Here is a 27,326-nt window from a genome sequence, read left to right on the forward strand (position 1 = left end):
CAGACGCTGCTCCACCAGAAGTCAAATAGCCTCACGGCACTCTAAAATGCAAGCTATTTCAAGTGGTTTGGCCAACAGTCTCTTCCTACAAAAACGAATCCCAGCGTCCAGATGCTGTAAGCTGTGGTGATACCGTGGAATATCCTGAAAAGCCTTAATTTTTGTTGGAAGTTATTTCTATCTTATATTCCATCGAATTAGTCGATAAAGTTGTTGGGGTTTTTTTGCCACATTTATCCTCAATCCATCTGAAACCCTTTCAAAACAATGCATTTAGTCTCTGAACACTGTCATAAAAGGCCCTCATCTCTATCAGACAGAGGAGCCCAGCAAGTACTGCAAACCCAACGCCTCTATTTTAGTGTAAAATAGTCCTGCTTAGTGCCTCTGGACAGGGCAGCAGAGGAAAGGCTGATTAGTAAGTGATCACTAAGAATAAATTCAAATAATAAATAAAGCAGATGAGACCTTCCAAAAACGTGTACTGTAGGAACTTGCCTGGGATCATACGCTCGGCAAACAACAGACCATGAAAGCCACAACAAAATGACTTCTGTGGTCACAAAATCCCCTCCAACATGATGTCATTAGTCACCCCATTGTGAGCATTACTGGGAGGGGTCTGGCTGTCACTACTAAGAGAGGGTGGTAAAAACCAACAGCGAATACGAGGTGGCCCTGAATCACAGGTCAGTTTTAACTGCAGGAACAGCAAGTCTTCCCACAAGGGACCACTCTGAACAAGAGCAAGCCAGTCAAATCTAAATCAGGAAAGACACAGAGGTGATTACAGCAGAGTGGCTGCTGGGCCTAGTCAGTGCCCACTATGTAAGAGTTTGAGCCAAAGCCTGGCCAGCAAGGTCTGCCACCTGGCAGAGCATCCGAACTCCCACCACTCCCAAGGCCTAGAAAGCAGATAACATTATTGAGCTTACAAGCTGCTCTTTGAAGCTCTCCCTAAATATCATACTGGAGCCACAGCTAATGCAAACACAGCTACCTACTTACACAGTTATTGTCTAGGCAAACAGACTCCCAGCCTGTCTGTAAGTGAATGGTTTTCTACTGCACCTCGGTCATCTTTGTGGTGTACTGTTTCCAGATATGCTCTGGATCCATACGGAAGCCCTGTCTCCCTAGACACAGATCAACAGGCCAGATTTGCCCTGGCACTTTTATCACTAGCCCTTTGATTTGAATTTGGGGATGGGGGAACTGAACGCTCTGTATGGAGCGTCTCTGGCTCAGCTGCCACTTCCCCTGCTGGTCTGGCAGAGTCCAAGTCTGCTGATCTGCAGGGTACATCAGATGGCTCATCTATTCATTCCTCGCCAATCCCAAATCCCTTGCTGAGTTTTCTTTGAGGCCTGAAAAAAATGCAGAACTCCATTTGTTCAGGAAATGGACCTGACTGAAAACACCAGCACCTGTGGAGGAACAAAAATAAAAAGAAGGGGCAGGATTCATTAATTCCCTATCACTCATCTGCACATGCCAAAGTCACCAGAGTTCAAATGCTAGGCTCATTTGAGCTTAGGAAGGCAGGAGGGCTGCAAAGGGAGAGGGGGCTCTGGTTTCACAGCTGGCAGGCATGGAAGCAGCTCCTGAGAAAAAGCTTACAAGGATTTCAATTCAGGGTTGCCAACGTGACCATTTTGTCCCTTCATTCAAGGCCTTGGCTCCAAAGCGGTCCACAGAGAACATCCAGCCTAGTCTAACATATCATCTGATGTCTCTATAGTTTGTCTCACTTTTGTAGTTCCAGCTTGCAAAGCCTTGGCTTGGACGTGACTCCAAAGCCCTCCTTTCCCCATGGGCTTTTGCCATGGGCAGAACAAGGGCAGAAGGCACCCTGCCTCCTGCTGCTTTATCTGGCAGCAGTGCACTGGAGACAGCAGTGCTGGGGGCTCAGGACAGACAGCCCCAGACCTCTCTGCTGCTCTCTGCTTAAACCCTGTCTCCTGAGTGCACCAAGAAGGGGTTAAGACATCAGCACAAGTCAGGCAATAGAGTAAACAGTTTCCTCTAAGCAGGAGGACACAGAAGGCTCTGAAAGTCATGCAGCTGTATACCCTGGGAAAGAAGAAAAAACAAAAATATCAGTGAAAGGTACAGACTTGTCAGCTGTGACATTACAGGGACACAAAGAGGAAGAGAATTCACAGATGGCTGCCTCAAGCCCAAAGGACACAGGCACTACCAGAGGGTGTCCCGGATGACCCTGCCACCACCCTCAGCTAACTGCAAACACTGCGAGACGCTCCGAAGGCTCTGTGGTTTCACGGGCCAGCCACAGGGCCTCATGCATACCAGACAGACAGCGAACAACCCGGACATCTGGGACATCAGGCTTCCAGAAGAGTGCATGCTCGCACAGGTTCTGCCCGACAGAGGAAAGCATAGCTGTAACGCATGGGCAGCAAAAGAAAAAAAAACAGCTCACAATTGTTTCAGGTCTCTAGATTTTTAAGATAATTTTTTTAAATGTTTTTAGAGCCAACCTGAATGGTTTTGATGGTGAGATCAAGTATCTATGGTTAAAAGGATAAATTCTTAACCCTGAATGCCTGTTTGCCAGCCCCAAAACGTACCTTAAAGAGTACAGTTAGCAAAATTGGCTTTTCAGGAGGTATAAAAGCATACAGTACCTATCTCTAATCCACTACAGAAGACATTCAGTGGAGATCAATAGGTTTGTCTGGGCAGAACCTGGAATATGCACCTTTTCTGTGGATCCTTAGAAGGTTGGCCTTGGTGGAGCTTCTCGAAATAGGACAATGTGGGATATACTCACTGCACTAAATCATGGAAAGGATTTTTCCGTGGAACTGAAGGCGCACACAGCTTGTTCTTTACAATGGAAGCCTCCAAAGGTGAGTTAGAATTGCCCCCCATCATCTGCAGCTGAATGCAGCAACGGATGCACCCCTCAGGAACCCCTGCCTTGGGCTCAAGCTGCTGGGAGCACTCACAAAGGCAACTTGAATCAGAAAATACACAAGGTCCTATCTCCAGATGAGAACTTGGATTTGTGGAGAAACTTTGAACAAGCCAAATGCTGACTGACTGCATAAATAGCTCTGGGAAGCCAAAACAAGCCTGTCTCCAAGAAACAAACAAGCAAACATCCTAAGTCATGGAGCTTGCTTGGGCTCCATGGAGTCTGAACATAGGGTACAGAGTCCCACTTCTTCCCCTCCCAATACACAAACACACACATGTATGTCATGTCTGCACAGCCCCACAGCACATTTCAGCATCTCCTTTCACATGACTATGCCTATCTGTGAGATCCCATTTGTTTCCAAGGGCACATGAAAATAATTTTACATAACTAAGTAGTATATTAGAAATTACAGGCCTAAAGATGATTAACAGACCAGAGAGACTCTTTTTTTTTTTTGTCTTCGTATAAATATCCAGGAAGGGCAACAGTAGAGCACTAATAACCACAGAAAGAAATGATGAGGTGGCCCAACCATTCCCACCTTCTCCACTCTACCAGCTACTTGTCCCCGCTGAACTTCACATACACAGCAGTGAGGAGGGAACGTGCTGAAGTGGCTGGCCAGCTAATAGGATAAAGGCCTCTTACTCCAGGGAGCTAATCCACTTATACAGCATGTAATTAACCACTGTGCTCAGAGACCGTTCTCCCCATGCCCACAACCTGAGCCAGGTCCCAAGGCAGCGGTGCCTGCCCGCACCTGCCCTGCGGTGTGGGGCCTGGGGTGCCGTCTGTGGGATGAAGCTCAGAGCTTGTGGTGGAGTTTGACCCACCAGCTCTGAAAGGGCTGGCCTAGGCCTATATCCATGTGAGCAGCAAGGATTTCAGAAGAGACCACGTCCCCGCCCGGTGCTTTGTCCTTCCCTCTAAGTAGGTATATGGCTCCTTTCAGCGCTGGTGATGAGCACCAAACTTTGATACCCTGTTGCATCCCCTTCGTCCACATCCTCATGGCTGCACGTGGCTCAGGATAACACAGAAACCCCTCCCATGTGAGGAGCAACGCAGCTCAGCGACCAGAACTTTACATGGACACTTCATACACTGAGCTTCAGCATCTCCATTTGTCCATAGGTGCCAGCACGGGTGACACATCACTCCTGCCAACTTTTTGAACCTCCCCTGTGCAAAAGCAGTGACATGCCAGCCCAGAGCCAGAAGCAGGCCACTATACTTCTGAGCAGGCATCAGCAGAGCACAGCCACCCTTAGAGCTGCACCCATGAAGAAATAGGTGGAGTACTGTGGACTTTACGTATGCCACTCCACTGTCTGCATCAAAATCCACTTTGCAAATACCTGGAAATAAATCTTCAACTTAACAGCCTGTAAGCTACATACTGGAGCCTGTATAACATGTGCCAGTACTCATGACCATGCACATCAATCTTAACACAAAAATAATTCTGTACTTCCTTTTTCCCCAATCGTCATGCTTATGGAATGGTCACATCCTAGGACCAAGAGAGCTCTTTCACCCGCTACACTGCAGAAGGGCAAAAGTTCGGATCATCTCATTAAAAGAAGAAAGAGCAGAGTACAAAGGCAGACCTGGATGTCTCAAGGCCAAGTTCATTACGATTCCCTGTGGAGAGAAAGGTTGATAATAAAAGCAAGAATTTATACCACATTTATATGAATATTTTTGAGGGTCTTTGAGTGATTGGGATGCTTGCATCTGGAAAGCAAATGAACCAGGGTCTCAACTCAGCACCATTTTATACGGTGGACCAAGCAACACGGAAAAGTCTCAAAGTTGCAGCGGTAGTTACTGCTGCTTTCTACTTCTAACCCCACCAGCAGCCACATCATGAGATAATCAGATTTTTTCAGCTTCTTGTGGTTTACCGTTTTGCCCCTCTCTACGGTCTTTCCATAGGATGTTCAGCATAACTGCCCATAGCAAAGAGGCTGCAAAATGCAGACAAGAAAGATTAGTACATCAAGAATACCTTTCTCACATTCTTGTAGCAGTCACAGATTTGAGAAGAACATTAGGTGTATAAATAAGAGATACAAGAATACTAAAAAGATGCCATGCTACAAGTATCTCTATTTGATCAAAGTATATTTTCCAAGAGCACCACTTCCACTGCTCACAATTACACTCATTCCTCTAACAACACTCAGAAAGTAATAGAGCTGGACACACCACTCAGGGAACGACAGGAAATTATATTAAGTTGAAAACAAGTTAAGAGCTTCATTTTATAGTGCATCAAATTCAGAACCACAATGAAAATGCATGTACTACAGCCACTGTGCTATCTCAACCAGAGCTTTGAACAAAGCACCGCAGCTTAGGTTTCAAGCCTTTCATTAAGGTATGCTCAATGCAGAGCCTTATCATCTAAGCAGGTACACCATGTTCTTGTGTGCGGCTCATCTGTCTTTCCTGTACAAACAGCAGCAGCAGACTTTCCTGAACAAACCCAGTGGCGTTCACTGACCTGTGGTGGTTTCCCCAGCTGCAAACCCCATTCCCTGTAATGTAACAAGTACAGGCTTAGAGCAGTAAGAAAACCACGCATCTGACTGGCTCTGCTTTAGTATAAGTAGAAATATCCCTAGGAACTATATGGATTCCTTAGCACTGAATTTTGGAAAATGCTTTGTTAAACTGTTCCTCATTTCTTAATTGTGTTACCCCCACACACCATCATGCCAGAGCCTGTATGAGTGTCTGACGAGCCTGTGAAGCAACACGCAAGATAGGCAATTTCTAAACTCTCCACAGGTAGGCAAAAGACTTATCTACGCTGTCAAAAACGAGCATGCCTACAGCACTTGCAAAGTGACTTGTGAAATAACTCAGGGTTTCATCCTCTATATAATTGCTCAACCTAGTTTTTCCACGATAAAACTTAAGGTGAAATTATACCTTGCAAGGCTATGGGAGGATTTTAAAACATAAGCATATTTTTAGAAACAAAAATAAATTTTCTGTCCTAGCATAGACATGACCACAGACTTCTCATTTACATTAAGTTTCTAACACTCTAGAGAATCCTGAGCTTTGCAAATTTATTCCTATGGAAAGCTTTTTAAATGAGCAAGCAAAGTCCAACAGAAGATTGAAAAGGATCATTTTCAGTGAGGAAAACCAGCAAACTTTATAGGGTTTATGTCAATTATCTTAATTTGTGCTTTTTTAATTTACTTGTGGTCCCCAGGACACCTATGCTTTTCAAACCTTGCATTTAGGGGAAAAAATGTAGTTGTATGTTTCCAGTTGGGGCCAGAGGTCTCTAACTTATTGATCATCGTTTCCTCAAAATCAATCACAACTCAACTGGCAGTCTGGGAACACAACTCTGGAGAAGGGCAGAGAATTTTTGGAGAAGGGCAGAGAGTTTCAGAGGTGTATCCACACTGGTTTAACACTCTTTCCGTTTACATGAGAAGTAGATGACTGTTGAGTGCCTCTTCTGCGAGATGAGCTATGGACCAATGCCCAAAACTCCCACCGACATCAACAGGCTTACAGAAAGGGAGAGCAGAGCCCAGCAGCGCGGTTCTCATGTGAGCCAACAATAGAGAGGCTATTCAGAGTTAAGGCAGAAAATCAGAGCTCAACCCCAGCCCACGCCAAGGACAGCTGTGTTGTTGACAGCCAGGCTGGCTATTTTACCACACCAAAGTTCTTCTCAAAAAACAGTATTTCCTAGAGTGTTTGCTCTAGTCACACACTTGGCCTTAAAAGCTCAGCCAGCTTCTGCCCACTGAACACTAATGGCTGCTGTGGTTTCAAGTCTCAGACATGCTCTGGGACAAGCTGCCTGCTTTCAGTCTGTGGTAGCAAAACCCGAGCACAAAAGCCTGGCATTGTCAGTTAATCTGCACCATCACAAGACCGCTCTGTTTCTGCCATGTCCAAACCCACACCACCACCTCCCTCCCTCCCTCCCACTTGCAGGCCCCACCAGGACATGGCAGGGTGCGAGTTGCACACCTGCAACACCACCTCTCCAACATCAATGCCAAGACGAGCTGGACGAGGAACGTGGCCTAACTTAAGAGATATAGGGCTACGCAGTGCCAGGGTAAAACAGGCTCTCACTTTCCATTTCTTGCTACCATCGTTTTCGTGTAGGGCTTTGAACAAGCCTCTTGCAGGCTGCTTTTGAAGCAGTAGCAGTCCCTGTTACCTTGTGGGTGCTGCCTGGTCACTGGTGTAAGTGCTTAAGTTGGTATTCAACACTTAGTCGTGACAGCTGGGGAGGAACAAAGGAAAAGGCGTAACCCACTTCTTCCACTCATTTCTGTTTCTCAATCTATATAACAAAGTCAGGAAGGTGATCAGAAGACTGACACCACCGCCACACGCTCTCTGGGCTACACCAGGAATTGGCTCCAAAGAGCTGTTTACCCTTCCCAATCACCTCAAGCTCACCTCACCCATCCTCTCAAGAAGTTAACTGTAAGGTTTTCTCCTTTTTGGAGGTTGTTGCCACAAGCCAGAGATGTATCTTGTCATGCCTGAGGAGAGATCCATTCATCCGCAGACCAAATACAACACGGGCAGTTACAGCATATGGCAAAGCCGCCTGCAAACTCCTTCCCTCCCCAGGCGCCGATGAGATATTTGTATCACAATGAGCCACATGCTGAGGGAGGAGCGGGGAGGGAGAGGTATCGGGCCAACAAAACAGCCACGCTGGGACCCAACCCAGGCACTCCTTCTAGCCCAGACACACCAAGGACAAGGGAAAGGAGGATAATCCTGCTCTGTTCTAAGACAGCACTGTAGAGAAGGTCCTGACCTTCACTTACAGGCAACATCTATTAACTGGTCTTGCTGAAAAGTATAAACAGGTTGCGGCAAAACTTCTTAATCCGCCAGGCCCTTAAGGCTACTTGGGCTGAATTCAGAGAGAGAGGGAGGGAGGACACGCCAGCATTATCCTTCTGCACTGTACTGTGTCAAAACAAGAAACAAAACATCCTTTGGAAAACCTTCTTCAAAAAGGACCCGCAGCAGGCAACACACAAGAGACAGCACAGATACACGCCAAAAGGATGGCCACCCTTGGGTATCCAACCCCGAGCCCGCTCTGCAGCGGCCACTCACCCCACCTCAAACCAGATTTTGACCCGTTGTGTCGCTGCTGCAGTGAGGGTCTCCAGGTTTTGCTAAGAGGTGTTCTCTGGGGCCTGCTGGCAGCCCACCACCACCTACCACACCGCCCGCAGATGTGGGGCACTGGGCTCTGCCTCCTGCTGGTTCTGGAGGTATTACTCTCAGTGGTGCTTTGAGGGAGATGAAAATGATAGAGCTCAGGAGCCCAACCTTGTCCGTTCATGTGCAGAGATTCTGGCAGCCACTTTCAGATGGGAGCACCGTCTGGTTTTGCTTGTTTTGTTTTTTTTGCTCAGAGGTGATGTGTTCAGGTTCATCTTAGTAAAGAAACACCGCCTGCTTTTCACTTGCTGAGCTAGTGCACCTCTTCCAGTTACCCTGGGACGGCCCACCACAGGCTCCTTTGCCCCCGTTCGCTCCCTCCAGGCCCACCTACCCCTCAGGGTCACACCAGTAGCTGAGGCCTCACATTAGCATCACCAGCATCACCCAGAACATCTCCCTTTAGTCACATCCCAAGGACACATGCCAGTGGTGCCCATATGCCCATTTGATCTCTCCCTGGTCTGCAGCCAAAGAAACAGCTCTAGCCTAATACCTTCTTACCAAGCTTTAGAGCTTAGAGAAAAAAGAAAGACAGCAGGGTTGGGAAGATAGCCAGCAAGCCTGCCAATCTAAATGATAAGCCGTTGGCTTTAACCTTGGGTTCATAATTTACTGCCTCTGGTGCCAGGTGCTATTATTGTCCCTTCGGGAACCTTAACACAAAAAGACACTATAGTTCTTTCTACCCATTCCTATCCTCCTCTTCCTCCTCCTATCCCACAGATCTCTCTTCAATACATTCTCCCAAACTTCAGCCACATCTAATTTCCTTTCCTTACCCTCTGTTGCCTCATCCAAGCTCTCTAGCACACTCCAAATCACTCTGACCGATCCAGTAACCACACTCTCCTTCAAGATCCAAAGCAGCACCTCCAGGAACCAGGTTTCAGATGTTTCCACAGACGTTCTCGCTCCTGGCTCATGCTTGGACACAGCCCAGGTAGCACCTGGGCCCTGTGACAGTCCAGACAGCTATATTCACCAGCATGCTGGCTTCCAGGAAGAGGTGGTGAAGTTACATGGCTAGATATCTGGGGAAGAAGAGCCAGATGAGTATTTCCAGACAGAAGCACCCATACACTGGTTCACTCATCCATCTCCCTCTTGAACTGTTGCCCCTTTGCACGTGTTGCAAAACCAGATCAAAAATGCCCTCAAGCAAAACAAGGAAGGGATTAAGGGAGAACAGCAGCAATGTTTGGCCCTAGAAATGGACAAGCCAACACTCTGTGCCTGGGCTGACACAGTGGAGGAAGATGTCCAAGGAGAGACGTGTGATCAGAATGGCAGTCTGCTAGCAGCACGCCTGAAACGTGAAGGGCTTCGAAGATGATTAGGGAGCTGGAGAGAAGTCCTGTGGGGAAAGGTGGAGAGAGCTGGGACTGTTTAGCATGGAGACGGCTCAGGTAGGATCTTACCAATGTCTACAAATACCTGAAGTGTACAAAGAAGATGGAGCCAGGCTCTTCTCAGTGGTGCCCAGTGACAGGACAAAAAGCAATGAGTTCAAACTGAAACATGCGTGAACATCAGAAAACATTTATGAGGGTGACAAAGCACTGAAACAGGTTAACCAGAGAGGTCGTGCAGTCTTCCTGGGAGATATTCAAAAGCTGTCTGGACATGGACCTGGACAACTGGCTCTAGGTGGCCCTGCTGGAGCAGGAAGCTTGGACAAGAGGACCTCCAGAGGTCCCTTTGAACCTCAGCCACCCCATGAGATTGCTCTAACCTCCATCATGCTGATGTATGCTGAAAGTTTCAGAGTAGGACTGGGTTAGCCTACCTGGCTTGCCCTTGGCATTTAGAAGCAGCCACCATGGCAGCAGGTGAACTTCAGTGTTGCCATCAGTGAAGTGAAGACATCACTTACCTCCTTCGGGAAAGGAAAGAAAACCATTACCTTTTCTAGGAAGCAGCTAGGCTAAACTCTACGTGAGTTACTCTCTACTCTGCTCTGATTCATCCAGCCCTGGCAGCACACTGGCACTTCCATTACAGCGTGTTTTCGCAGGGATTTGATAGAATTAACCATCCAGAGCAGGCTCGGGGATGCACAGCAAGAGACTGAGATATCTGCTGCCTGGCAGAGGCACAACCACCTCATCCGGGCAGGGTGGGGTTCCCCATGCCTTCCCCTTGCTTCCCAGACCTGGGTGTTCTCAGCAGGCACCCTTCCTTCCTTCCCTTCTGTAGGCATCGGACTGCAAATGCCTTCATCAGCAAACCAGACGTCAGCTGGGGGGCACTGAGCCAAAGCATCCTTACAACAGACGTCAAAACAGAAGAGAACATCTCCTCGCCTCCTTCAAACAGGCAAAGAACGAGACACCCCTGCTGTGCCCGCTGCCCATTCACGTGGCACACATCCCGAGTCCCAGAGACTCCTGCCACAGAACTATATCCTAGAGCGGTCTGATACATTTTTTTTGTCCACAGACTTTCCCGTGCTAGGATTGCCTTGCAGCACAGCATTTGTTTCACAGGCTACTTCCTCACCGAATACTGGCAGGGGTGAGACGGACAGGGGCTTTGGTGCCGGAGGAACAGCTGCTGCTGAGCATTTTGGGAGGTAAAAAAAATAAAAACAAAATTGCAGGAGGTTACCAGAAGGTAGATTTCTCACTCTGTAATGGCGCAACCTGTTTCTGCAACAGTTTCCTTACGACGTTGCTTCAGCAGGCAAACTACCACGCTGAGGGACGAAGAACTGCTGCAGCCCAGCTTCTCAAACCTGGGGTGGACACGTGCTGGCACCGGGCCCCGGAGGAACGGGCGTAAGCCATTACGTTCGGCACAGCCACTGAGCTCTGCTCGGTCATTCTGGAGAGCGAGGCCCAGCACGGAGGGAGATACGAAAGCATCAGCAGCGCCAGCGCTAGGTTTTCCAGCATCCCCCGAGCACAGAGAGGCGAGCTCAGGAGAGCGAACAGATGATAACAATTTTCAGTAACTGACAAGGGCTGGATTCAAACGGGAGGCCAAGAGGTGAAAAGGACTCACGAGCTCACACATTCTCTGCCTGGAAGCTATTTGTCAAGTCCCGGAGAGGCAGGCAAGGGCAAAGCCCAGCTGTGCTAAGGATTTGAAATATCACCCTGGATGCATCACCAGCCCAAAGCCCAAGTACCTGGGCTCACACGCTGGTCCTTGCTCTCACCTTGCTCTCCCTGGCAGGGTGAGAGCCCACAGCTTGCTTTCCTGTAGCCTCTGTGTGACTAGTATCACGCTGAAAGCAAGCTTTTGGTGCTGATCGCCCTGCCAGGCCCAGTGCAACCAAAATGCTGATATTCAAGCATCCGGTAGAAGAACTGTTGGGCTTGATATTACAGCTAAGCCCTGATCAGAGCTCACGCTGCCCCAGGCCACCAGACAAAGCCAAGACAAAGTTTTCATCACCCGTTAAGCACTGAAACTATTCACCTACCAAAAGAGTACAGCGTCTGCAGTGACAAATCCACGTGCTAGTACAGGGTATGTTCTCTTCTGTGCTGGCCCTTTTCATCCTAGGGTCTCAAAGCATTTTAAACAATGCATTAAGCCTCCATTAGACGATGGGTGCTTGATACTATCTACTCATACATGCAGTTAAATCATAACAGAAGCGTTTCACTTGCTCAGGACTACCTAATCATTTTATAGCATAACGTACCCAGGTATGCAGACTCTGCTTTGTATTTTAAAGTGATGTTTTCCCTACTAGCAACCTGCCCACAGAGAAACAAGGACAACTTAGGTTTCTCTTCCTGCCAACCCAAAGCCGCCCTCCTTAGATTATGATCTCCCTCCCTGCACACGCTGCACTGAGATCTATTTTCACCTGCTTGAAAAGTCAAAGGAGCTCCAGCAAGCCGTGCTAAATGGCACAGGAGGAAAGGCCCTTTGCTTCCTCTCTATCCCCTTACACAGCATGTCAAGAACAATTAATCTCATCCCCTGGAACAAGCTCAGCAGCTCCAAGTAGCCTTTGCAATACCCTGGACTTGCTCACACCTCTGCCCACCCCCGTGCACCCTGGTGCCTCCACCTCAAGCCACCAAAGGACTTCCCTGCTCTCCTTGACCTCGTGAATCAGCACCGCCAAAAAAAGCCAGATCTGCCCACGTTAACAGGGTGCCAGTCTTTCTGGGACACGCACGGCCTTCATTAAATGGCAAGTGGCTGGCAGCAGGACCTGCGTGTAATGAGGTTGCCATCCAAGGACCACAACCAAGGGGCAGCTGGGAGAGGGCATTCACTGCAGCAACACGGGCGTCCGCACGAGCCAGGGCGTTTCAGCCCAATTAAGGGAAAGAAAGAGTCTTCTAAGCTAATTTTCCAGTCCTTTGGAGAAGTGAAGAAAGGCACGCATTGAATTCCCCTTGCTCAGCCTTAATAGGGAAGAGGCTGAGTGGCCAGCTGACCAGCCAGGGTGGGAAACAGGCCCGGCAATTGCCCAAACTGATGGCTGGGGCAGAAAAAAGCAGGATTGCACTGGCCTACGAAGCTGGAAACACGTGGCCTGGCACCTACCCAGAATGGGACTTTTCAAACCTGCTCCTGCGCAGCTTCTCCTGCTGAGGGAGGCCAAACTGAAAGGTCCGGATGATGGAGATTTCCATTTATCTACGGGCCACGGAGGTAGAAGGACAGCGATACCCTAACCCCTTAAATGCACTCAGACTGCCCCCAACCTACTTTTCTCTCCCAGATGTGCTCCCCTGCCTTACCAAAAGCCATCAGATCACCGGAACACAAAAAGGCGTTTGGACAACACATGCCACCAATCCCTGGTCTTCCCGCAAAAGCTGCCTTGTTTGCTACACCCTAAGAATAGCTGAAGCACCCCGACACAGAGCTGCTCCACACCACAACCCTCTGGACCAGTCTTCTATCACCAACCAACAAAAACAGCACAACTTGATACGGAGGCAAAGCACTCACCAACTTTTCACCCACCCTCATGCAGCCCTAGCACGTGCACAAAAGTATCTTCTCGTCTGAGAACTTATTTGCTTCTAAAACTAATTCATCTTGCCTGATACTGTGTAATCTGTCAGCTCCATGGAGCCACAGGAATGCAAAGGAAGGCTCAGGGAGGAGAGCGGCGACCACATCTGCTGCTCAGAAAGGTCTCTATCTGATCAACTTTATCAGCTGTATTCTTGCGGGCAAGCATGTGAGACAGCAAGGATACAAATCACAAAGCAAGAACGGCTTGATGCTCGGGGCCCAGATGGAGCCTCCGAGCAGCCCGTTAGTATTATCATTGCTCATTTGCATTGTCTTCATGACTAAAAACCACATGCTGCCCAGACATTTAATAAGAGGCATTGTTGTTGGAGCTCGAAGACAGACCGTGAAAGAAATGTCCTGCTCCTGTTTCACAGGTGGGGAGTAGAGATACTGAGCAAGACTTGCCCAGTTTCATGGAAGGGTTCTGTGGCAGAACTCAAAACCAAAACCAGATTTCACATCACTGTCATAAGAAACAAGTCAGCAGAAGTCTGAATCTACAACACTTCTCTCATTATTTTCACAGCAAAAACAAGCACAGGTGGCAAGCAAAGACATGCAGTGAATGAGACTTTATATTTCTCCCTTGATCTAGAATCATAAAGCCTCAGGATCATACCAGCTGAAAATTAACCAACTTAAAAAGATGAAAATAACACAAATAACCAGACTCTGTTACAAAATTCAGTCTGCATCTCACTTTGCGTGGGTTCTCGCACAATAATGCCCCCCCCAAAAAAAACCACCATACATTTCTAACATCAAAAGCCATTAGCTTAATATCCTTTATTTAAAACAGGGATTCCACATCCTGGAAGTGGAAATGACATCTACAATAATAATGTTATTAATGAGAGAAGGACTAGATTTCAACTTCTTTCAGAAAAAATCATTGCTACAATTAACTCAATCAGAGATTAGCCTACGAACCAGAAAGCAAGTCATCCTTACAAGGTTTCCCAGAAAAACCACAACAGTTTGGAAGGCTTATTCAAATCAGCCTCCAACCTGCTCAGAGTTTGCCCTTTGCCAGCACCCTCCCAAAGACACTGCCGAAGGGGACTAAGGGCAGAGCAGGTAGACGCTACGCCCAGAATCCAAATCAGAGAAAGCACCTGGGCAGAAAGAAAAACTTCTCCATTTACTCACACGCACTCTGAAAAATAGGCTGGGCACAGGCTCTTCAGCTTTTTTGTCTCCTCTCATTAGGATGAGAGACTAATTAAAGTCTGTCGGTATCTGTGGCAGATCTGGGTGATGCAAAATGCAAGACTGGGCCTTTTCAATGTTCTGAGAGCAGAGACTTGGCAAGAAGGTACGAGAGGGCGATGAAGAAAACTGTACTGAAAACAGAATTGTGTGGTGTGTATTCACAGTATGTATGCTGCCAGCAGGACTGAGAACAGGCGGCTATGTAACGAGGAAACGGAGGGGTCTTATAGACCTTGGAAAAATAAATTCCTAGCCCTTTCTTTTTTTAAGTGGGTCCATCTCATAGGCTTAAAGGAGGCACTCTTAATGGGGATAAAACTAGTACATCCAACCAACCAGAGGCAGCAAAATTCTTCCCTAGCGAGAGGAAACTGAGCTGAAAACAACTGTCTTTAACTTACTGCAGTTTACCAGGGGCAGCAGACGTTTGCAGATATTCTTTCAAGCTGATGCTCTACCAGTGCAAGAAAGAAAACAAATAATGAAGATCAAGCTGCAGTACTGACTCTGCAGCAACACCTTCCGAAAGAGCAGCACCAGATGAGCACTGCACAGGCCAGCCCACCCCCCTGGACCAGGCATGCCCTGTGTACCTTCCTCAGCAGAGCTGGGGCAAACTCCTGGCATGATGCACCTCAGTCCCAGCCCCCTAAAGAAGTCCTGCAAAACCAAGAGTAATTGCATCTAGAGCAAACAGTCTGCATTTGCAAAGTGTTAGGAACATAAAAAGCAGTTTCACATGGCTGTAAAACTCCTAGGGAGCAGGAAAGGCCCAGGGCCCAAGGACGTCAAGAAACTCAGACACCTATCATCAAATCCACATCTACTTTCACCAATCAGGTATTTCTTTACACACCCCTGATCAATTAGTTCATTTTGGAGTTAAGTGGTACGGGTAAGCTCATGGCAGCAAAAGTAACCTGCCTGAAGTGATCTCCAGCAATTTTGGTCCTGTGTCACGCAATGAACTGGACGCTGTGGGTGCTGCACTCCTAATGAGTAGCGAGTAGCAAGAGAACGGCTCAGTTGTAGCAAGAGCACCAATTACACCTCTGAAGCCACGATCACAAGAAGCAATCCTCTGAATTTACTGAACCCTGCCTCCGTAACGCTTTTCCATCTTCGCTCCTCTCAAGTGATGTTGCTTTCCTCCTGTCAAGTTCTGCCTTACCTGCTGCATTTTTTCCAGGTCAAGGCTGGGCCTGCGGACCTTATCCCCGTATCCCTGCCGATGTCTCTTACACGGCATGACTTGCTCAAGGCCTGCCCCAACGCTCGTGAAGATTAAAGGTCTAGAGGCCGGGCTCCGCACCAGAGGCTGGAGTCTCTTGGGAGGGGAGGCACTGAACAGCACGGGGCTCGGGCTGGCGTGCAGGCCATCAGCCTGCTCTGCGACCGGCTTGAAGGACATGGCGCACAAGTTCTTCACTTCTTCGTCACTGGAGGAGGTGTTGTTGCTGTCACTGCAGCAGGCAAGCCTGCTGACCTGGGACCACTTCCTCTTCTCAGCAGCAAACTCTCGGTTGATGCGCTCCAGCTCCTCTTCTGAGCTGTGGCGATCCAGGCTGGCATGGAAAAGGGCCCGCACCTTGCAGCATTGGTTCTCCTGATTCTGGAGCTGGTTGGTGGCCAGAGGGGTCAAGGTACAGTTCCTTCTTCTCTCTGGTGGGAAGAAGAGAGAGAGGAATGACAGTATATCTGTGTCCCACGGCATAAACAGGGACTGATCTCTCCTGACCCATTTTCTTTACTTCCTTCCAAGCAAACTTCTGAGCTGTTTTCCACATTTTCTTCCACATAAGAAATGCCCCTGATGAACGCTTCCCCCTCAAAGTTTCCAGGAACAACAGTTTCTTTGTTTAGTCTTTATTGGTAGACATCTGCTTGTACGCTGTCAACTGGAAGCCTAGCTGCACGGCAAGGACATGGACTTGCTGCCCACCAAAGGTGGAGAGGACACGATCTTACAAACGTGCTGTTAGGCATTTACCTCTCACTAGAAACACTGAATTCTAGTGACCGGTTCTCAGGGCAGAAAAAGCACCTAGAGTTGTATTAATACAAGCAGCACTTCTGTAGCTCAGATAGGAGAGACCTGGTTTCTGGAGACAAAAGCCCTCTTCCTATTACAAAGCTTGACATATAAAAGAGGCTGCCTTCAGCCATAACTTGGGACTGCTTTACCTGTTCTGCTCAACTCTTTCTGGGGTAAGTATACGAAGCAAAAAACTTTGAATTTTGACAGGACATGCCCTACGGGTCAGGAATCTGACTTCTGCCCTTGCATAAGATCCACCTGAATTTGTGATAAACTGTGATAGAAATCAGGTCGTGTACAAACAGCAGAGATGTAGCATAACTCAGCAGATACATTTACCACAGATTTCATCTACAGCTCTAATCTGCTTCATACCATGTCCAAAACCTCCCTTCTAAAGATCTCCAGCCAGATTCAAAAACAGAGCTACCCAATACCCGTGGTACAGGAGGGAGGAAGGGCGCTAATTAGACAAGTGAGTCCAGGTGGATGGGAAAAAGGAAGGTCAAGACTGGGACTGGCAAGAAGATGAAGCTTTGAATAACGATGATTGAGATGCACAAGCATGGAACAGAAGATCCATTTGTACTCCCAGCTCTGATGCTGACCTGACTGGAGAGCTGGACTGCCCTGTATCTGCAGTACTGGCGGCTTAACATGTGGTTAACGATATCTATCTCCGGTAAAAAAAGTGTGACTGCAGCATCCGATTCCACCAGCTTCTCCCTGAGAGGTCCTAAAAACTTCAAGGTGCCTGACTCAATGTATCTGTCTGGGGATACAGTGGGGACTGTGAAGGAGGCACTTGCAAGAACCCAAGTGAAAAGCAAAATGCACTTCAGCTGTAGGTAGCATCCCAGGACCCTCCTGTCTTGTCCCTTTACCTCTGTCGATCTGAACAAGTTCCTGGTTCTCTCCCTCAGAGTCGTCGCTGTCCTCATCACTTGGGGGGTAGGAGATCTAGGGGCAAGGAGAAAGAAAAGGCTTCATCATGAACACTGATCATTGCCCTGCTGCTGCCCGATCCACTTCCCCCTCCTGCCCCTCTCATATCCTGCAGGCATCCCCCCCACCTAACCGCGCACACCCAGCCACAGCACCTCCCCGCATGCACATCCTCATCTCCCAACCTCAAACTCCCATCACATCCTCTTACTTGCAGCAACACAAAGCACGCAGCCTACCACTATTTCCACCTTGCTGCACCACCAACTCTTTCCCCCCAAGCACAACGAACGTACCCTGCTCTCAGCTCCCCAGATACCCAGCTTATAACCACCACGGCCTACCACATCCACATCACGGGGACAACTGAATCTCCAAAACCCACCTCTGAAGAAAAACAGAAAAAAAAGACGTCCTGTCAACAGCACTATCATCATGCAAGGCACCCATATGGATGTGGCATCTTGCCATCTTATCGCATCTCTTGCCATCTTACGTACGCACCCACATTTCCCCCTTGAAGACGCACACGTAAGCCACCAAAGAACAGACATCTTGCTTTCCTACAGCATGACTGAAGAATGTAATAGAAATAAAAGTGTGAACAACATTATGCTCTCCCTGCCACCACCACTTCTTACAGCTCCACCAAACACCCTTAAATATTTGCTCCAAGAGAAATGGCACCTCATGGATTTTGTCTGTCAGGGACTTTCAGAAACATTTGCATTGGGTCAGCCAATGGACGTGAGCGCGCCACTTACTGCATACCCAAATACCGCTTAATCTAAACACTTCCTAACCGTAACTGAACTCAGTAGCTACCTCTTGAGAAGGGCTGAGAGGGCTGAAGTTTTTGCACACTGGATCAGAAACTCGGCATGAGACGGCTCTACATAGAGGAAACCCTACCTAACTTGTTCCTAAAGTGACTTTTGTTCTGCTGCATGCAGCATACCTGAAAGTTATTACACCAGACCAAACCTCTGAGCTACGCAGCTCACTATGTGGCTCTGGCAGTGCCAAAACCAAGTGAGTCAAATGAAAATGCAATACTTCAGAAAAAACAGTTACAAGAGACAGTTTTGGAATAACACGATCACTGCAAAGATGAGCTTTATTATCCCTTATGCCTTTTTATCCGGAATAACAACAGACATCCCCATCATTCTTAGCTTTGTCAGAGTCTTGCAAGTTATTTGCCCACAGCAGTATCCAGTGGCAATAGGTTTTAAAAGATTACGTGCTGTGTTTCCATTTTAAAAGCGTTTGATGTGCTGTGCTTGACTTTTATAGAAGGTGAGGCAGCAAGCAACCATTACCCTGACAGGAACCCGTTTCCTCTCCACCACTGTTCCTAGGGAAACGTCCTTGGAGCATTGCAGCCCCCCAGACACCCAGAAGAGCAACTACGCTTAACTAGGTGCCTGTGACTAAACGTCATGTACAGCTGATGCAGAGAAATAGCAGGAACAGCAGAGAAACACTGATACTAAATTTGACACCACAAAGTCAACCCACCCACTTTGTCACCATCCTCCAGGTTTGTTTTGTTTTTTTTTTTTAACCCCCAAAGAAGTCTGTTGCCACTTTTTTTTTTTAAGACATACCTTACACCCTTCCATATTTACATTGCCCTTTAAGAAGTCAGAAAATATTTTCCCACCTTACTGGTCTTTAAGCAACTTTTTGAGTTGTCAAATCACAAATGGGTGAAGTAGCCCAGATTTACCCCCACTTCTAATATTCTTGAAGTAAACACAGGGAGTGGTTTTTCCACCGCAACCACAATTTTCTTGTATGTACTCCCGAGTTATTTAACAAAGGCAGCTGGTGCTGAGGAGCACTGCCAAATTAACAGGCCTCTAGTTGTCCCCAGAACAGGTATAATACCCAGTCTGTGCCGTGGTAGCTCACAGGGGCAGCTGACACTGAGGTGCCATTGTGATGGCTGCTGGACAGTGGCCTCATCTTCAGCGCATAAGCTCGGGCTCCAATTCTAGCTTGAGAGGTACTGACCTCAGTTTGTGGCTCGCTTCCACGTGAAAACAAAGCAACAACAACAAAAGCATTTGGACACCGCAGGATTTTCAGGGAGGTTTAAGGTCTCTACGTGGGAAACCTCCCAGCTCTGTTTTTTGCACTGTGTAAATGTCGACACACGGTGTGGCACTGCTTCCCAAAAAGAGGCAGTGACACCTAGCATGTACAGGTCAAAGAGCTACTGCACAACGTCGCTGGCTTGAGACGATTAAAATAGGAGCTAGATTTAAGTCAATGATTGATGTTTTGAAGGTCCGTGTCTCTACCGGTCCTGGGCTTCCAAAACACTCAGTCCTCCCCGTACAAGTGCAATGCAGCTGCCCCCTTCCCGTACAAGTGCAATTTAGCTGGCCCCAATCTCATCATGGATAATTAGTCTTTGCTAAGTTCTCCCCAGTCACACAGGCAGCCCAAAACTAAACACCTCTGAGTTGCCTTGGGAAGAGAAACCCTCTTACAAACAAGAAGAAATCAAGTCTGTGGACTCGGTCCCGCTGTATATAGCAAAGAAATTAAAGCAGTAGGACAATACAAAAGGCTTCATAGAAAAAAAAAAAGGGCTCCCACAACCTTGCTAATCAACCTCTTGATGGAAAAAAGCAAGTCACAGTTGGTTATCGGAGCGGGTGCTTATGAGCAACTTATCAAGTGCTTTTCAGAACCAATGCAATTACAGACATCTATTCAGCCACTCTTCCTAGTACCCATATTTTCTCGCAGAAGAACATCACACCAATAGCACCTCTCATGACACTCAGACTTCATTTCTTCCCTTATCCCTACTGGTTTATTATACCCTTGTTCTGGGAGAGCCGTTGATTTTCATTATATACAGCACAGGCTAACTGCAAAAGAGTCCTAAAATCCAGCAACTGTGGAGCTTATGCATGAATGAAGTAAAAAGATGACAATGCTCAGAAGTCACATTGCCTCCGATGTCCCATGACCTGCACTACCTTTCAAAAGTCCTCTCATTTCTGATTTTGTGTGGGTTACATATATGCAAATACCCTCCTGCTTGGTCCTCACATCATTCAACCAGAAATATCATCCTCCCCCCACATTCATCATTTAGCAAGGTTTTCTATTTTAGCATTGTTAAGTTATCCTTTTATTAGAAAAATCTTTCCACAAATTACATCCTCGCTTTGGAAGATGAAGTCTTCCAACCTCCACAAGCTCCCACGTATGAGATCCTAGCTCCCAAGTTCCAACCCTAACAGGGAACCATTCTGTTTATAGCAGACAAACATGAATCTCAGAGTTCAAGTTGTACACATAAAACTCTTTGCCATCACATGCCGCACAGGCAAAGATTAAGGGAAGATCAAAAAAGGACTGGACATTTGTACGAATAACAAAAAATTGCAGAAACTATAAAAGGTACAGAGAGTCAAAGACTGATGCTCTGACAAGCTGGAGATAAATGCTCTCTCTGTTGATTCTTCCTAGGTTTCGACAGCGAAACTTTTGTCTCTTCAAAAGTATTCCACTAAACACAGGGGTGCTGTGTTATGGCCTCCAGCTTGCCTGGAAAGCTCTCCATCTTGGGTTGGCCACAGCTGCACTTCTGTCCTAGACAGCACAGCCTTGTTTGCCTCACCGACACAGAACTGTGACACTGTGATAACAGAAAACTTGATCTTCACATGTCAGAGATCCCACTAGATCATGATTTGTTCACAGCATACGAATTGCAGCACTGTTTAGATTGGAAGGGACCTCCTGAAATCCTCTAATTCAGCCCCGATCAAGCTGGGTCAGCAAGAGCAGGCTGCCCACGACCGTACCCAGTACGCTCTGTACTTCAATGTGCACAACTGAAGAAAAGAAAATCTCCAATTCACACGGACATGTGAGTGTTTACAAGCCACGGCACGAAATGAGCCAAAAAAACAAACGTGGGTGCCATCCACCCTCCAATCTTTCTTCTGGAAACGTGTCGGATCTGAAGTTCAAAGACAGCAGCCTCCTGCTGATGAGGATCTCAGCCTTACGGCCAGGTCCTTTGCTGACGTTACTGCCCCGTGCACTTGGTATCACACCAACCTCCAGTGCGCAAAGATGGGCTTGTGTAGCATAGCCAGATGGCATTTAAGGAGAAACGAGTGTTAAGCTTGTAACTTTGAGGGAGATTTAACATAAAAGACAAACGAGCAGACGTAAGAAGCAGCTAGAGACAGAAAAATCTTTGTCTTCTCCACATTACTCATCTGACAAGCAGCAATGATAACTAGCTGCGGCCAGAATCGCCCGGGCCCTAAAAGGCCCTGTCACCCTTAGAGTCTAAAGGGCTGAAATACCGCTGTATTTGTACAAACATCCTGTTAAACTGCAGTTCCTCTTGGTCTTTGCTTAAGGAAGAGAAATTAGCTTGCTATCATATGATCAGAAGTAATTCCATTAAGATCTTCTAAGAGCTTACAAAAGGAAAGGCACTCTCACTTCCAAGGCGGAACCAATCTTTCCCACCAGGCCTCACTTACGGGCTGCACCATCCTAAAACACACCAGCGGGGTGGCTCGGCACAGAGGAGGCTGTGTGCACAAAGAGCGGGCAAGACAAACGTACAGCTCACTGCTTGCAACCTGAAGGGCTGGAAGCCTGCAGACAAGCATCCTTGAGCAGGGCAGCACACCCTGGAGCACGTGGAAGTGAGTGCAGACGGGTTTGCCTAGCCATTTCTGTGAGCAAGGGTCCGGATGGGATAAATATTTGGGCAAGGATGTTTCCACGCTGCTGGGGAGGACAGAGAAGTTCCTTCCCTGTGCTGACCGCAGTCTGTTCTGACACTTTGCAAGAGTGATGCAACTGCTGAACCCCTAAACACATCCACGACACAAGCCATTTTGTGATGGGAAAGGAGCAGGGGGGGAAACGAACTGAGAGAACTCGTTCCCTTCAAGCTGGAAAGATCCTGCTCTTCCACAGCTAAGGGCTTTCCCTACACCAGCCAAAGCAGCAGCTGGGTTCCCCTCCTTCCAGCATGAATCACAAACGCATGCAGGCCGGAGGGCATCATTCCCAATCCCTCTCTGGGAGGAGGCAGGGAGTTTACCTCGGGGGAGGCCGCCTTCCTGGGAGAGGCCGATGCTGCCTGTGCTACCGCACACGAGGCCACTTGCTACACAGGTTCATTCACTGGAGCACCCCAGGGAAGCTCTGCAGCAAAGTCAAGCCCCATCCACGTGCCCTGGAAAGAGACCTTGCTGAGTTGGTCTCAGTCACTGGTTCCTGGCACAAAAGCAGAAAGGGATGATGAGCTCAAAGACTACTTGTATTTCTGCTCAGGGAACCAGTTTCCGTTTCTTCAGACTTCAGCTTGAAGAAATGAAACCAGTACTCAGTACTCACCTTCTCCCTACCACACTACCTACAGAGCAGCTGCCAGAGACACAGCCATCCTCCTTGAATTTAGTTAAAAACATTTTACTAAATATCCCCACTGTTATTTTTCCACGTCAACAATTGCTGCAGTTGCCATGGGACGCTGCCTGATCTTGAATTGAGGGAGGTGCCATCCTTCCAATTACAGCACTGGAGAAACTCTGAATTAGAGGGTGGGAAAATGAGACTACGAGGTGCTGGAAGGTAGTTACAAGCCATGGAACAACATGAGGAAGAGGGAAGGAGTGAGTCAAACAGACGTTCAAATTAACATCTAACTTTCTTTATCTTTCAAGTTCTCCTTTAATTTTTATTTTAGAGATACTCAGCATTACAAGGGCCACTTAATGCCAGCAAACCAAGCTGTAATGCTTCCTCTCTCCTAAAGAAAAGCAGTAGAGTTAGAGATTAGAGGAAAAGCACAGCTCAGCCTTCAAACATCCACAAGTGAAATATGACTGCCCTAACTGCATGTGGATTTTACAGCTGGGGTCCTTCAACAGCTAGGTTTCCAACCATAACAGTCCTACTTCGGAAAATCCTTCTAACAATCTTTTTTTATTACTATTATTTTCCTTTTTAATTTTTCATAATAGCTCTGCCTCCAAACTTCTTTAGCCATTTCCTAGCAAATGGCTAGGATTCAAATCCAGGGTTCCTTACCCTTGAGCACCGTCCTGCTTGACAGAGCAGCTGTCTGGCTGAGTCAGTGAAACTGGCGGCAGGCTGGTGGGACACAGCACTCCCCAATGCCATGTTCTCCAGGCCTGTCCCATACCAAAGGCAGCAAAGCCATTCCTGTTTTTGCAGGAAAGCTGCAAGCACAGTCAGATATCACCTCCTGCCTAGAGCCTGCTTAACCTTCAGTGGTTTCCCAGATCTGAGGGAGGGAGGCAGAGTCACTCCAGAGACCACAGGTTGCAAATAGAGGACTTTTTATTCTGAATGCTTACCTTACACAGACACCAGCAAGTGTGGTGACATAGTGATTGGTAACTCTCAGGATGCAAGTGGGGAGAATAATTAACCACAGAATATGGAAACTGAGCTTCTGTTCTCTCATACAATGACTGAACTTGATTTTCAGAAGAACGGGCTGAAGTGGGGTTACCTGGATCTTAAGGGATGAAAATGCTGGGCTTACACGGAACTGAGAGGCCATCAGCAGCAGGTAGGTGTGGAGATGGGTGCTCCTCATTGGTTTCAATTCCTTCCCCTCATCCTTCTGGAGTCCAATTCGTACACGTGCCTCAAAGGTACTGTTTGCGTGGCGAGTTCATGTTTATCTACTGTCTACAGCTTCTGGAAATAAGTTGCAATGGTGGCCAACCCTGACTAGAACTACAGCAACGACAGGGCTTTGTGATTCTCATTTGCAAGCAGAGTGCATCAGAGGACTCCATGCAAAGGCAAGTGCCGTGGCTGTGCTGATCAAAGCACAACTCACACCAGACCCACACGGCACAGCCAAGCCCTGCACTGCCTCAGCTGCCCCACATCAGCTCTCATGCAGCTGTCAGCATCTGCAAACATCCACTTCTAAACCTCCGCCTCTGCTCCCCAGGACTAAGCTGAGATCATTTTGCAGGGGATGACTAAAGATAATAACTTCAGGGGCTTTCACAGAGCAACAGCAAGTCCCGGTGCTTCACCACTGCCCCGGAGAAGCACAGCCCGTAGCACCAAAGAGCGCACGGTGCGTGAACACGTGGGCTCTGCAAGTCACCAGGAACAGCACACATCTGATGCTCTCTGATCACAGGGAGCTGAATTCAGACCATGTCTCCAATTGAGCTCTGCTGGTTTACAACAGATAGGGATCAGGTCTTACGCACACGGATCAGGTGAACCGCAGCAATAGCCTTTTCCATCAGCTCTTGGCAACTCCACGTCCACCACGGGTACGTTTCCAGAAGCTCTTCATGAATACCGTTAGAGCAGCACAACCAAGATAACCCTTTTAAGTTCCACTCAAGATGAGCCTCCAAAAAGTCAGTACATGCAAAAAGACTAGAACAAGGCCAGATCTACCCAGCAGAGACCACCGACGCAGACACCACTGATATATGCACATGCTGCTCCCACCAGCAAAACCTGTGTGGTGAAAGAGGACACAAAAAGGACTGCTAGGAACTAAAAAATACTTTAAAAAGCCTCCTAGGCAGAACACAAAGAGTACCCAAAACACCCCAGATGTTAGAGAACTTCATTCAGCTTATTTACCTTCAAAGCCACTATAAAAAACAGAATCTTTGTGTAAACATAGCTCCAGCCCCATTTGGGGCCCTGATTTAACAGGTGATGATGCTGGAAATTACAGATGGAATGAAGTGGCTGCAGTCCTCACTCAACAGGTGGATGGGGTCCGGCAGCAAAGGTGGAAGTACAGCCTTTAATCCTCCAACTTCCTCCCCACCTTCCCAGAGCACTGTGCTTTACTGCTTCTGCAGCATGGGATTCGGGGGAGTGCTGCAGCTCCATGCAATGAAGCATACCATCCTTTCTGGTAGCAATATTTTTACAGTTATTGCACATTTTACAGTTATTAACTTTTTACAGTTACCCCTACGTTACTAGCTTAAGAGGCTGGTTAAGGTTTACATCCCTTACTGCAGTACCAGAAGCCATACACTCCTCCACTTCCACCCACAAGCGAAGCTTCCAGATGTGCCACTTCTTCCCGGGAGGTCTCGGCAAGCCTCCTCCTCTCCTCCCACCAGCCAGGTTGTGCTCAGTGCAAACACCCAGCACAGCCCCGCCTCAGCCAGCAGGCACCTCAACGTGATGGTGCCACGCTGTATTTTTCTCTCCACTTCTGGTACTCTGTCTCATCAGCAAAGCCACGAGTAATGAGATTTATGGCTCAATCGCATCCAAGTGTCAAGGATCCTCCTGGAGGACTAGGATCCACCTGCTACCTTTCTCACACCATGCACAAAGACTGCATTTCACATGTATAGTTCAGAAGGGAACTAGCAAAGAAAACAACATCAAAACGAAGTGTCAGGAGCACGTGGCAGAAAGAGGCAGCAACCTGCAGAACAGTTGTGCTGCAGAGACCCCCTAGCAGGAAGGTCAGCTCCCAACAGCTCACAGCACCAAGCCCTAGCACTCCCCTGGCTCCCATCCCGCAGGAGCTGTGTTATTCAGCAGTGTTGACGCCACAAAGCACAGGAGCCAGGAAGACAAGGGGGAGCCTGAAGGATTAAAGACTGCAGCTCCACCTTCATCACAGGGCCTCACCCACCCTGCAGGACGATCCAGTGACTTAGCTCCATCTGCGATTTCCAGCCCATTTGCTGCTGGACCTCCGCTCCACACATGGACCGAAAGCAAGACTATTTATCGTGGGCTGACTACTCTCTCGGACGTGAGGGGAGGACAGCACATGGGACACCGAGACCTGGAGGGACACCTATAGCGTAGGTGACCTTAGAGCACACATGTATGGGGAGGAGAGGACGGGAGACGGCTGCTCACACCACCACCAACCGCTCCTGCTTAGCCCGCAGGGATCTACAGGCGCTCCTCCCAGCTCGCACGGCATTCCCAGGGGACGAGCTCAGCTGTGACACTGCGGTGCTGAGACGAGGGGCCTTAGCACAGGCCAGCTTCTCCGGCGCTTCGCAGAGCCTCCCCAGCATCGCGTGGGTCTCCTCAGCCAGGGAAGTGCTGCCTGACAGGAGCTGGCATAAACAACACGTCTGGTAACAGTTTTTCCGTTCTCTCCTCTCAAGACCCGGAGAGGGCAACTGCCATCGCCATGAGGTACTTCGCTAGCTGAGGGGAGGCTGCTTGTGTTGGGAGACCTCGCTTGACATTCACCTCTGCTCAGCCATAAAGAACTGCGTTAGCCAGATTTGCAAACACAAGGAACAATGCCTTACAGTCAGGCTGGGAAACGCATTTGGAGCGCACAAGACGTTTCAGGCTTCTCGGCCTCTAGAAGTCCCACGTTAACCCTTCTGAGTGCCCGCAGACACAAGTTGTTTCATCTCCATGGATTTATACCTGGCTTGCTTCGTTTCACCACAGAGCAAGCCAGTAACATAGGATCATCCCTCAAGATCCAACTGGTCAGATGTCTTTAAAGGAAGGCGTAGGACAATGCAAATTTTTTCCCTGACTCTGTGTACCAGATCCACTCCTGATAGGCACGAAGGGATTCCCAGAGGTTCCCACTTGGGATGATCTGGCCAAAGGTGGTGGTCTCTTCATCCAGCCCATGGAAGGATGGGCTACAGATGAGTGGCACAAATACAGCATTTCGTTGTTTACCCTCTCTTTCAATGTATGGGCCAGAAAGCACAAAATTACATTAATAAGCAGCAGCTTCAAAACAAACAACAGGTTATCCTTCAGCAACACACAGTTACAGTGTGAAACTGATTGCCACTGCATGTTTTGCCACAGCATTGGACGCAAAGACTATACATAGGTTCACGGGGTGGGGTGTGGGGCCTGGACAAGTTCAGGTAAAAGGAGTCCACTGGCACATTAAGGCAGAGAGCAGTT

At 48.1% G+C, this 27,326-nt stretch overlaps 1 protein-coding gene and 1 long non-coding RNA gene across 3 annotated transcripts in view; one reads left to right on the forward strand and one right to left on the reverse strand.

Moving 5' to 3' along the window:
* Positions 1 to 27,326, reverse strand: part of LOC121067218 — a 56,579-nt gene that overhangs the window by 21,476 nt on the left and 7,777 nt on the right. For both annotated transcript variants that reach the window (XM_040551420.1, XM_040551419.1), the window contains exons 2-3: positions 17,321 to 17,396; positions 15,570 to 16,060 (exon numbers count right to left, since the gene is read on the reverse strand). In XM_040551420.1, the coding sequence (XP_040407354.1) occupies positions 15,570 to 16,060; positions 17,321 to 17,396 (567 nt within the window). The remainder of the gene's footprint in view (positions 1 to 15,569; positions 16,061 to 17,320; positions 17,397 to 27,326) is intronic.
* On the forward strand, positions 500 to 12,267 carry LOC121067221. The gene is made up of 2 exons (XR_005818177.1): positions 500 to 689; positions 4,082 to 12,267. It is a non-coding gene; the product is annotated as an uncharacterized LOC121067221 (long non-coding RNA).

Source organism: Cygnus olor, chromosome 3 (genome assembly GCF_009769625.2).
Source record: "Cygnus olor isolate bCygOlo1 chromosome 3, bCygOlo1.pri.v2, whole genome shotgun sequence".
NCBI classification, from domain to species: Eukaryota; Metazoa; Chordata; class Aves; order Anseriformes; family Anatidae; genus Cygnus; species Cygnus olor.